Below are 13,312 nucleotides of genomic sequence, written 5' to 3' on the forward strand. Positions count from 1 at the left end.
TTTGCAAATTCTGAATTATTAATAAAATATTATCTCAGTTATCTTTAGTTTCAAACTATACAAATCACATGGCATGACATGTCATAAAGTGCTTTGCTTCTTTGTATCCTACTGGACTCTTACGCATGAGGTCACAGAATTAAATCTTGGCCAAGTCAAATTTATTTTTCTTTCATACAGCTGCTATGTTGTTATTATCCATAATCCATGGTGTAACAGCCCTCTGAGAATTATTCCAAAGTTTTGTTTTTTCTAAAAATTTTGTATCATACATCACTGCAAGGTCCTACTGAAATTGGCACTAGTGTCGACCCCGCCTCAAGTTTGTTTGCTTGCCATGTTGGTATAACCGACTGTAGAACACTGAAAAGCATTTTTTTACTATAGTCTGCAATGGCATAAAATAAATACCAAATGTCATCCAAATCCATTCAGTGATCCTCAAGCTAATCATGCTGTCATGATCCACTCAAAATGCATTCATTTCATTCACATTATGCAAAAAAAATGCATAAGAACAACAACCCAAAATAGCTTTCACGCCATCAGAAAACAGCAGGTACAATAAATGATACAATTCAAATTCAAAACAAGTATCCACTTGATGATGATGATCTGGGTTTTGGTGCTAAGTAGACTCATAAGTAGATGCTAATTAATGTTTTGGAGAAACATATTGTCTCCATCTTCAGGCATAAAGTACAAAACCTTGGCATGTACCAATGAGTCTACATGATGCAAAAACTCATCCTAACAGCTGTGACAACCTAAAATCTCAAAAGTATCCACTAAAGTAAAGAACATACAAACTTTAGTATTCTCTTGGTTTCATTTTCAGAACAGCTGAATTTTCTTTTTCTGTATTCATCTACTCACTTTTAGAAACCTTATGTCATAACAGACAACACAATTTTATCTTATTCTATATGAAAATTAATTACTTACTTATAGTATATGGTATGAGTTTGGACCCAAACACCAGAGTTGCCTAATGGAGCTTCATTGTCGGTATCAGTCTCTGATTGGTCGTTACCTGCTGAGCTGAACTGGCGCACAGCTTGGTACACAGTCATATTATATGGGAGGGGCTGATCCCCTATAAGGAACTGCAACCTGTGACGAGCTGTGCCCTGGCTTATCACGACAGCAGCCTGATAACAAGAGCTGTATTAGTTGTTTATAACGTGTAAATACAAAGTGCCTGCAACATCAGTCTTACAATTGAGGTGCGTCAGTATCTTTTATATTATTTTGCATTATTTTTATTGGTAGAAACTCTGAAGAAATTAGTTTAGGAAATAAGACACTGATACTTCTCACAATTCTATCTGACCAAGTAAAAATTTTCAGTTTGTAATTAAATGCAACCAATTAACTCACAAGTGTATCATCTATGTCCTCTTCACTATTGTCATCGTCAGAATCCCCCGAGTCTTTATCTTTGAGCCGGCCATAACCTCTTACAACAAGATAGCGCTCAATAGCCTGGACTAAAGCCAGAGGGTCAATTTTCACTGTCCCTCCTTTCCACTGCTTTAGGTTTGTACAGTCTGGATGCCGTTGTAAGTTGCACTGTAACAATTATGTAAATCTCATTTAAGCTGTCAGAAACAAACAAAGAAATATGGCAAATATAAAATGTCAGTGTGTATAAACATGAAAAAGTATGTTGAAAAATTTGATAACGGCCAGGCTGACTAAATTTTATCATACAACTTTAACTTATTCAACACTGAAATAAAGTAAAAAAATTACACTCTGAGAAAATGTTTGTATCATATTTACCTGAATACAGAACCCCTTACTGCCAGGGGTATTTCATTATTACTAACTTTGTACTTTTTGGGTACATTTGCACAATTGTTTTACTGGCTATGTGAAAATGTACAAGAATTTTAACCCATAAAAATGTCTGTGAGGCTGCAAATGTAACCATCACACATGTAGAACAGGGCTATGAACCCAAAGACATGCAAATGCTTGAAAGTCTGAACAAGGTGTTGTATATGTATAGTAATATAATATTGGTATATCGGAATAATTGCTAGTTGCAGCATAAGAAATTTAATTAAGCCTTGTATGTGAACACTGTTTTGTAACTCGGACTTTCACCAATGCTATCCCCATCTGATAATTGGGTTGCTTTTAAAGGAAACGGTGACACTGTGACGCTGTCACCCCACAATCATTTCAAAATAAGCATCAGCTAAAGTCCGGGAGTGAGGCAAGTGTCAGACAGAGGACAGACTCACAAAAACTTTAAAACCTTCTAGAACAATCCTATCGGTACAGAATACAAAGTTCACATATTTTACCCGGGATACGCCCTTGCTGACCAATATACACATACACCAGCAAGAGCATTACCAAACGCTTTTGATCTGTTACGAGTCAGTCTTCACGACGGCACTTCAGTCAGAGTCGGCCACTGTGAGAGCCTTATGCAGCAACCTAGTATATTCATTACTATTTACTAGTAATAAAGCCTTGTACGAGTCAACTCTCAGCATCAGTGACGAATAACCAATCAACTGAAATCCGCTCGACCAACGTTATTCGAACCCACACTGTACTTACACGGTTTTCCCGTGTCGGGTACACAACAAAGGGCTCAATACACAACACTACACTTCAAACAGCGAAATCTTGTACTACACTCTTTGTGCTGTGCAGAAAACTTGACAATGCATGCGTTCCCTCTTTTGAGAAGCGTCCACTATGACTGTCAGTTGGCTGGTTTTGTGGGGGTGGACCATGATAAGGCAACATACAGCTGTCCGAAAATTTATAACACTCTAGACCCATAAAATTTTCAACACTGCATTTCAAAGAACAATGGAAAATAGAAACAAGAATTAGGACTTGGAATGTCCGAGTCTCCACAGGCCAGGTTAATTGAGAACAGTAGTATAGAAATCAGTAAATTAATTTAGATTTAGGGGAGCACAGGTCAGATGGGTCAAAAATGGCACTGAACCAGCAAACCAATTACATATCTTTATACAAGAAAGGGAATGCTAACCATAACTTAGAGACAGATCTTCTCGTATATGGAGAAATAACAGTTAAGCGGGTAGAATTTGTTAGTCTGTTAGTGACAGGATGTACATAATATAAACAGGTTCATGGTGTGATATTGCTCTGAATGTGGACACTCTAACTGATGATAAAAGGATTTCACAAGCCACAACTTTTACAAGGAACCAGAATGTGCATTGTGTGATCACTTCTCTATTTACCGTGTGAAAATTAAGGTCAAGTTTCAATGCAGAAGAGATTTTCAAACTGAAAACTGGCAAAGATAGTTTACATAAAATCAGTGATGATAAGGAGAGAGCAGAGAACTTTTATCATATATATAAAAAGTCCAGAATACATTTCCACACAGCAGAATTAAAAATGCACTTCTAACATGACACAATCCTAAATTATATCTGAACAGATAAAATATCGCACTCAGAAGTATAATAAGAAGGGAATTTCTGACTTGCTGAGCAACCATTCAGTTATCAAGAAGGACTCTGTTGCATGGCATATGTCACATGAAATCAAGAAATGATTATCTGAGCCTACAACTGATACGTATGCTACAAATGACTGTTAACTGTTTATTTCACAGGCATAATGACCTTGAAGTTTACACAGTTAAACAAAAACAATTTGACCATGTTACAAAACACAGCAGCTACCACCTACATTATGGATAACTATTTAGTAATATTATGAGCCAGGATATCTCAGTCAGTATAGTGACTAGCTACGGGCTGGACGACCGGGTTCGATCCCCGACGGGGGGGCAGAGGATTTTTCCTCTAGCCTCTGCGTCCAGACCGGCTCTGAGACCCACCCAGCCTCCTCTACAATGGGTACCGGGGTCCTTTCCTGGGGGTAAAGCTGGCCGGGGTATGATGCTGACCACTCACCCCCATCTAGTGCTGAGGTCAAGAGAGGAGCTATACCTCCTCTCACCCCAAGCGCCTGTATGGCACGTAGCGGGACAACTTTACCTAGTAATATTGGTTATACAGTGTCATGTAACATGATACTGTCTGGTATGCAAATATAAGATAATGCTTGATTTTTTAAATTGTAAGGCAGAAATGAAAAACCACCACACACCTGGATAAATATGGTACAATTTCAGGTGGTGATTAGATTTGATTATGGAACTTCATTCCTCAAACCTCATATATACCATGCCTACTTTGTTCATTGTAATTATAACTTTATTCTATCGCGAACTTTCCACAACGTCTCAGCTTGCTGTGTGGGGATGTGACCTGCTTGTTATACTTTGTTGCAGATGAGATCTGCAAAAATTTCTTTTTCTCCAAATACTTGTCATACAAAACAGATAGTACCTTGAGCTGATGTGTGTTGAAGAACTTGAGTGCACTGGTTCCACCACCTCTTCCTGTGCCAGTCCCGGCTGGCAGGTCGTGAACTTTCACAGGGAACTGTTCCAACTGTGAAACACAGCCACTCAACTTGGCAACAAGAGCTGACATGGATGCAGGATTCCAACCTGAAGGCTGGCCACAGAAGTCAGGGGCCAACTAGAAACAAATTACGACATACACTTGGACAGGAATTTCATAAACACTTTTAAATGCCAAGAACACCTAGACCAGTGGTTCTCAGGATTTTCTTGGTTCTGAAACCCTGTAAAAATCTAACAAAAATTTGATAATCTACAGAATCCTTAATACTGCTCCCCATGTTTTTATTTCTGAAGTATGTTTGTTGCTAATTATAATGGCTATATAATCTACAGTGTACAGTATCAGATAGGTCACACAATTTAATTCAGATTTGAATATCACTCAGAAGAGGTTGACAGCAAACTCCTGGGGTTTTCAAATCCCACACTTTAAAAAACCACAAAACAGACTGTACACACCTTCCCTACACAGCATTACATATGTAACTGATGTATACAGTGAAGCTTTCGTGACAACTGAAGTTGATGAAAGACTCTTGGGTTACAAGCTGCATCAGGTAAATAGTGAATGGTGAATAAACCATTTCTTCTGCCAACATTTTGAGAACGATCTCTGCTCTCATCCTCAGGGCTGCTGCGTAACAAATCTGATCCTTTGTAGAGCGCTCGCCGATGGGAACTTCTCAGAAGATACGGTTTACAGTGAAACCTCAATGCATCGTTTTTGGCGGGGGTGGGAAATAAAAATGATGAATACGGGAAAACGATAGTTGCGGAAATGCATTAAATTTTTTTTAAAAAAAATGTTTCTCTTTCAAAGTTACTTCTTCTTTTTACCAAAAACGTCTTCAATGGACAACTGGTTTGTCGAAACTTTACGTTTTATGCCAAACAGAGCCCTTTCCACGTTCAAAATATTTTTCCTCATCACGTTCACTAATATTATGCGCATAAAAGAACGACTTCACTTTTGCCAATGCAGCATGTGCTTCGGCAAAACTCGGAACAGCTTTGGGCTCGCATTCATAGTCTTCCTCTTCCTCACCCTTCGCAAACAATATCAGGAAGAATGGAAATACTATTACTGCCGAACTCAATGAAACGTAGCTGTAGAAGACACTGAATCACTGGAAACGAGATGAACCAGAAGAATGAAAAGTGTTGCCTGCCTTTCCTTTGTACTTATAATAAAAGCATTTGTGAAGAAATTCACACTGCACATCCCATCTGGCATCGCTGGAACGAAATATGAGTGCACCCTAATTAAACTCATAAAAATTTCTGACAATGAGCACCACCTTTCACTCCAACTATCACCCCTGCACTGCTGACCCCTCAGTCCAAAAGAATCTGTGCTGGCTGGGCGACATAACAGGTTACCGCTACTGTGTATTCCAAAAACATTGTGCGTCTTTCGGTATTAATTTATCTCAAAACCCAGCATTTTAAATTCTAAAAATATCGCGTAAATTTCGTTATAATTTCTCAGAAACGATCATTGCGGGAAAGTTGTGGGCCAGGACTAAGATTTTTGAACGATCGATGCGATAAAATGATAGTTCGAGGAACGATAGAAGCGGGAAAATGTAACATTATTTTATACGGGATGTATCTGGGACCGAACAAAACGGACGATGCATCCGGGAAAACGATAGTTCGGGGAACGATGGATAGAGGTTTCACTGTATTTACCATTCAGCCACCTGACGCGGCTTGTAACCCGAGAGTCTTTCATCATGTAACTGATGTAACACAGAATGATGTACATAAAGCAAACCACTTGCAAATGTATATTAGATTACCACCTAGCCAGAAAAATTCATACCATAATCACTGGCATATTACTGAAATATTCACAATCACTCAACACCGAAGAACTTTTCCCATACAAATAAACTTACTGGGCATCCAGAAAACACATGAAGAAAAGTACGAAGTCGTTGATCCCGAGATCCCATGACTGGACTGTCAGCTTGTGTGACATACTGAAGAATGGCCTGAATCAGTCCACTGTGGTTTACTTCAAATGGTGAGATATCAGATTCCATTACTATGCTGCGCAGCTCTTCCAGGGCTTCCAGGCCTTCAGTAGGCTGAAACGGCAGTAATGCGTTAGTTCTATCATTACTGCTACAGATAATATACAAATAGCAAAACTCCATTTACTGCTCCTCAATTTAAGGTTTTCCACTATTCAGTGTTTATATCTATTATTCCTAATTTCAATTATGTGCATTTGGTATATTTGGAAGCTATGGAGTTCGGACTATACTGAGATATAAAGCAAGACAATATAGAGCAAAATCGAAAGACAGAAAGAACTGAAGCAGAATGCACTGTTATTCCAGAGGAGATAATTGTATCAGCTGTCATGTTATCTCTGAACTTGTTTCGAAGTTTGGCATTTCATCAAGTACTGAGATTTTAGGTTTTCATGGCAGTGAGTATGGGTTGTCGCACCATGCAGTTTGTGACTTCTCACATGACACTGATGACATTTTCAGCCAATGTTCTTTTTCCAGCAAACAAGGTAGACAGTGTCATAGGTAGGCAGGTAGGTACGTAGGTGAAGATGAAATAATTGATGACCATTGAACAATGTCACATGGCACCTCTGGATGACAATTTACCCTTTAATGCACATCATGGGAAAGATATTTGGAACATTTGTTTCACTGTTTTTTTGGGTCACTTGGCTGGTGAACAGAAGGTTTAAAAACAAAGATCTTACTTCATGCTATTTATCCCCATGATAATTACAAAGAAGAAGTATTGCCCTAACTGCTTTAATATTTCTAAACTGTAGAGTGTAATGTGTGTAACTAGAGGCATTTCGAGATAAAGTTAAAAAGTATGTATTTCAGTTATTTCCAGATGGGAACGTGTCAGAATGTGCACTTTAACAAACTACATAAATTCTCAGTAATTGAGTCTGCAGTGAAACTGATAACGCAATGAAAATGCCCCTAGGTCTATCCGAAAGCAGAATAAATATTGTATATAGCAAGATCTTGTTGAACAGAAAAATATATGAATATCCTTAGTTTTATGAGTTCATGAACTCACATCTATGGGAAATAAATTATTCTTTAACACTTTACCACATTTTCCTTGTTTCACTAAACTATATTAATTCATGTTTACCTGTTCTTGAAGCTTATGTATTGCCTGAGTGAGCCTGGACAGAACATTCATGGCAGGATGAGGTGGGCCATTGCTTTCAGATACAGAATAGGCTTCTACAAATCGAGAAGCCTGTTCCCGAACCCAATTTCGAGCCTTTTCTTTGTTGCCAGCTGTTAGGTTTGGATTGCTTGAAGACTTTGACATGGAAGACTCCTTAAAAAAAATTACATTAAGTCTCAGAAAATGACAATGAAGTATGATAATGTAACTTCAAAATTGTCTGTTACGAACTTAAGCCATTGTAAAATCATCACGTATTAGGAAACCATAATCAGTTTGAGTTCATATCTAAGAAGTCAGGAGAAAAGGATCTACCATCAACAATATTTATACACAACGAAAACCTGAAACGGTTGAAGAGACTTTCACAGAGATTGAAATTAGCAGCAAATTGTAAACTGAAAAAGACACAATTTGCCAAGAAAATTAATCATGAATACAGATAGGTCAAGTTCAGGTGCAGGAGCTTCTTTCGAACACAGAAGTGAGATAGAAACAGAAATCCAATGACAACAAAGAGGAGTGTTGTATACCACAAGTAGAACAAGAGCAAGGACACAGTGTTTTCATGCCGTATGTGGAGGAATGCGAAGCTGAACCATTAAGGTAAAATCTTTTAGATTTCTAAAATGCAGAGTATATGATAAATAATTTGTTTAATTTATGAAAGACTCTCAGGTTACAAGCTGCGTCAGGTGGCTGAATGGTGAATAAACCATTCGGCCACCTGACACAGCTTGTAACCCGAGTCTTTCACCAACTTTGGACACTGCAAAAGCTTCATTTAACTTGTTTAACTTTCTTTGAAAGCTGTCAATTACTAGTGAAGTCATGCCTTGCTGAGTAAAACCTAATAAAAATGAAAGTTAAATATCCAGATAGAAAATCCTCCCACAGCACAGTGAATGAAACTTGAGATCCCAAAATAGGTGGAGAATTTCTTTACCACCTGAGCAACAATTAGCTTATCCCAATGAACGCTACATGGTGTAGGTTTCTTGTCATGAACAATGATACGGTGGACACAATTTCTGAAGTTGCATTTTATTCACAAACATGATATCAAGACGCAGTTACCAATACCTTGTGGAAAGGCCTGTCAGTAAGACCTGAACCACCACTGTTCAAGCTTCTTCCCCAGCGAGCAGGATTTAGGCTGGCTAAGAAGCTTGTTGTTTTTGACGTGGCACCGGCAAATCGAGATCTGGCTGAGCTGGTTCCACTGGCACCTGTTGGTGTTGATCGTCCAGAGCTGCCTAGTGACGTAGCTGAAATCACCACAAACAATCCAAAAACTCAACATTCACTTCACTCGAAATAAAAATTCTACTTATTACCTACTGTATGTATGTACTGCACCTCTTGTTTTCTTTGATCCACCCATCCCTAGGGCTACCCATGAAGAAAACTTCAATCCACATTCCCTATCTTAACTTTAATCTTCCTATATTCCTTGATTTTATTGTCTTCCTCCTTTTCCTTCTCTTGCTTGCCCTCATCAGCAAGTTTCACGGCAGTTCCCAACAACTTGTGGGCCTGTACTATACGTATCAAGAGGCCATTAAGTAGGTTCTTCAACTTAAGAATCTCTGATAAAATCTACATGGCTAACCTAACCTAATTCATATTTTTTACAAGTAACTGTAATACTTTATGAAACAAAAAACTCTTCTAAAATATGTAATTTATGCTAATAAAATTGTCTACAACAGATAAGCCCAGTGTAGCACTACTGTGCCAGTGGATCGAGACATCACGGCAGCAGATCCCTCCAGAAGTAAGAGTCAAAGATAAACATGCTATTTCAATTTTTCAACACTACTGAATATGTACAAGTTTAATTACAATTGTGATATAAATAATAATATACAATAAACTTATTTCTTGATTATGGGGAAAATTTTTATCTCTCGAAAACAAGAAGTCATAACCCTTATCCTAAATGGTGTAAACTCTCATAATATCTACTTCATTCTATCTTCCTTGGCTGTTTAAATCACGCACTTGTCTCCACATTCTACAATAAAATACCTTTGGAGAAGAAATCTTGCATCACTGATGATGACAGGCTGTTGTCAGAGTCTTGCCTAGTCTTACGATTTGAAGTGACAGCCCTCTTAGGGGTGCGTTTCCGTTTCAACACATCAGTCAAGCGTCTAGAAACAACGCAACAGAAAAATTATTACTGTACTCTAGTTCATGATTACACATGTATAAACCCTCAAATAATTTTTAGACCTAAAAGCACATTCTTGCAAAATTCATAGGTTTACCTCCATCATTAGTAACTTATCTGACTTCTTATGTAATAAATGTTTCATCTGTACGTGGACGAGATATGACCATTGGAATGTGAGATACCACAGTTTAATGTACAGTGATCAGCAAATGAAGACTCACAGCTGTGATGGGCTGGGTGACCGGATGTCTTCTCCTACTATTCCTAAGTCCGGCTGCTGGGTAAATCGCCTGGGCTCGGGGCTGGCTGGAGAAAGGCTTGGAGTTGGTATAGTTGTGAACACCAGCCCACTACCACTATTACCAACATTTGATGCTGGTGAAAGCAAACATACTGAGTCTTATTTTATTACATCAATAATTCATCACAGCATAGGCTGTCAATTACAGACCTATCGCCAACAAGCCTTTTAACATTTTTACTTGCAAAAGTTTACAACTCAGGAACATGATCTAAAGATATTAACAAGAAAATAAATAAGTAAATACAATGAAACAAATGAGGTGGAAAGAGCTAGGAGTTGAAGGAGACTGGATTTTGTTGGCCCAGGACAGGGACCGGTGGAGGGCTTTGGTTAATTCTGTGATGGACCTTCGGGTTCAGTTGGTTGGTTAGTTAGAGGTGGAGAGCAGCTTTCATTTGACCCAAAATAGTGATTCTAAGAAAGTACAATATATATCACATTTCAATTATTTGGAATAAAAGTTGGTATCTTATAAAAATGTCAATGGCGATAAAAATAAAAGTACTTATAACTGTTTACACAACAAAGTATTAATCATATATTATTGACCATCTTCTGGTGGCATGCAAATATGGGATAAAAATTTAACTGAATTACTAAGTTAAGGGCATATGAAGTGCTACAAGCACAGATTTTGCAACATGTGAGCGCATAATTTATTCTCTCATTTACTTTTAATTTTCAGCCTGTGGCATTTTCACTAAACAGCATAAAAAACCATATGTTTAGTGTCATTTTGCTTGCAACCTACCTAACACAATGCTGCCATTTGGGCTGCTATTACGTGACACAACTCCTATCTGGTTGACATTCCCCACAGCTTGGACAGATGAAGACAACCCAGTTGTTATCCCACCAGAGCTTGCTACAGATATGCTACAAGCTGATGATGATGGGCCTGGCTGTGAACAGTTCAGCTCCTGTTGCTTAACTGATGTACTGGAATCACTGCTTTTTGGTGGAGACATGCCCAGGGGAATGTCTGGGCTGGCCAACTTCTTGATTTGGTGCATCACACCTAAGGAAAAATAAGTGCTGCTCATTTCCTTTCTCAATATAAAAGCACCTCATAGCGGGAGTAAAAATAATGAATACAATGAGTAAGCAGAATATCTCAATTAAGGGTTTCACAGGCACATAAATTAATTCAATCCACTTCAGTACTTAACAGTGATTATCTAAAAAGAAGTCATAAGAAAATATGTATAAAAAACTCTATATTAAAAAATACATCTCTTGTCTGAAACATATTTCAATCTAGCAAACATTAACTAAATAAATGTGCATAAAAGCTTTCATGCCAACTTGTTCCAAAAATCAATTTCATACCTAGAATTCTTTTGAAAAAATAAAATAAAATCCACACTTATGCTGAGTACTAAGTTTATCTGAATAAATTTAACATTAGGTATGTATACATTTTATCTTTGCAATTCTAAATTATAATCACAGTAATGTCAGAGACGCACAAATTACTTAGCTCAAAGCAGGGGCATACATGCATCATTTTTTTAAAAAGTGCCCAATCATTGCCTCACATTTTCAAATTTGACCATGATAAGTTACATTGTAAGATTTGAGGTTTTCACAGCGGTGAGTATGAAGATTTATGTCTTTTGGGTTGTTGCGCTGTGTAGTCTGGTCGATGTTTACCAACGTTTCAGAGGTCATACTGCCGCCCTGATGACGGAGGCAGTATGACCTCTGAAACGTTGGTGAACATCGACCAGACTACACAGCGCAACAACCCAGAAGACGGAAATCTTCATAAGTTACATTATTTGATGCCAAATTACTTTGGGGGGGGGGAAGAAAAAAGAAGAAGAAGAATGGAACTGAAGCAATTGTGTACTGTACAAACTGAATGGGTAAGTATTTGTTAAATCATGACTTCACACATCAGAAGAGTAGGCATGCCTGTCATGTGAGAGACAAATCAAGGCAGGATAATAAGTTACTTATCAACACAGTATGAGCTACACATGGTATTAGAATAATAATAACTGTATGAGAAGTTCATGAAGCCAGGACTTGAAATATAAAAGATTATGAGCCAGCATTAGCTTTCGATATGTTTGTAAAAAATTAGTAGGCCCCGAAACCAACAATTTTAACACATAATGAATTAACACTAACTGAACATTCACTCAACCCATTTGTGAATACCTTATTTGGTCCACAGTGTCAAAAAAATTATTAATTTTCAATAGGATACATTGCAGTTACATACAAAACAGCACAAAATGTTTGATGCAAATAGGATTGTTCATCAAAGAAGTTATGAATCTGGATTACAGAAGTTCAAGAAATCCCTCACCAGGTCAACCTCTTCACATCATATATTCTGTAAGACTGTTGTGGCAATATGACTCCAACAATTCAGAAGACAAACCCAGTAACACGGAACAAACATGAGAACTTGCCTTCTCTACGAAAGTGGACTCCAAACACCTCTGGCAACTTCTGCATAAGAATTTCTGCCATCTGTAGGGCACCAACAACAATCCGTAGGTCCTGAGATGCCATCATTCCTGCAATATGACTTGAAACCACTTGATTCTTCAGTACCTCCTGTAGAAAATTAAAATATATCAAATACTCATACTGTCAAGTATTACGTACATAAAATAAAATCTTCTCGGGCAATCAGCCGCGTCAGCTGGTCACCGTAGTAATCCGACGTTTCGGGAACAAACTCTGTCCCCATCTTCAGGGTTCTGATGTGACTGGATCCTCGGAAGTCGCCTGTGTAACTGCCTGCTCGGGACCAGTGCAAATATCCGGACCCAGGCCCAAGGAGCTAGGGGGCGGAGTCAAGCACTCGGTTTGTTTGGCTCTGCTTACTTCCTGGCGTTCCCCCAACATTCCTGAGCATGTTTGTCACCAGATACCATGCTCGGCTCAAGGTGAAATATCAAGTGATGAACATGCTCAGGAATGTTGGGGGAATGCCAGGAAGTAAGCAGACAGAAACAAACCGAGTGCTTGACTCCGCCCCCTAGCTCCTTGGGCCTCGGTCCAGACATGAGCACTGGTCCCGAGCAGGCAGTTACACAGGCGACTTCCAAGGATCCAGTCACATCAGAACCCTGAAGATGGGTACAGAGTTTGTTCCCGAAACGTTGGTATACTACGGTAACCAGCTAACGCGGCTGATTGCCCAAGAAGATTTTATAGATTGTACTTGTCGCGAAAGTCTCAA

General features: G+C 38.5%; 1 protein-coding gene across 9 annotated transcripts in view; it reads right to left on the reverse strand.

The window, feature by feature from the left end:
• ctrip (E3 ubiquitin-protein ligase ctrip) overlaps nt 1–13,312 on the reverse strand; it is a 66,124-nt gene that overhangs the window by 16,658 nt on the left and 36,154 nt on the right. For 7 of the 9 annotated variants that reach the window (XM_087346325.1, XM_087346324.1, XM_087346330.1 and 4 more), the window contains 10 exons: nt 12,534–12,681; nt 10,862–11,128; nt 10,028–10,199; nt 9,659–9,783; nt 8,711–8,895; nt 7,586–7,780; nt 6,343–6,534; nt 4,362–4,556; nt 1,381–1,572; nt 946–1,151 (listed from right to left, as the gene is read on the reverse strand). In XM_087346325.1, the coding sequence (XP_087202451.1) occupies nt 946–1,151; nt 1,381–1,572; nt 4,362–4,556; nt 6,343–6,534; nt 7,586–7,780; nt 8,711–8,895; nt 9,659–9,783; nt 10,028–10,199; nt 10,862–11,128; nt 12,534–12,681 (1,877 nt within the window). The remainder of the gene's footprint in view (nt 1–945; nt 1,152–1,380; nt 1,573–4,361; nt 4,557–6,342; nt 6,535–7,585; nt 7,781–8,710; nt 8,896–9,658; nt 9,784–10,027; nt 10,200–10,861; nt 11,129–12,533; nt 12,682–13,312) is intronic. The other 2 variants (XM_087346328.1, XM_087346327.1) reach the window with 1 other exon arrangement.

The sequence above is a fragment of the Zootermopsis nevadensis genome, unplaced genomic scaffold (genome assembly GCF_977971745.1).
Source record: "Zootermopsis nevadensis isolate Lab colony 2312 unplaced genomic scaffold, Znev_1.0 Znev_ptg000010l, whole genome shotgun sequence".
Classification (NCBI taxonomy): domain Eukaryota; kingdom Metazoa; phylum Arthropoda; class Insecta; order Blattodea; family Termopsidae; genus Zootermopsis; species Zootermopsis nevadensis.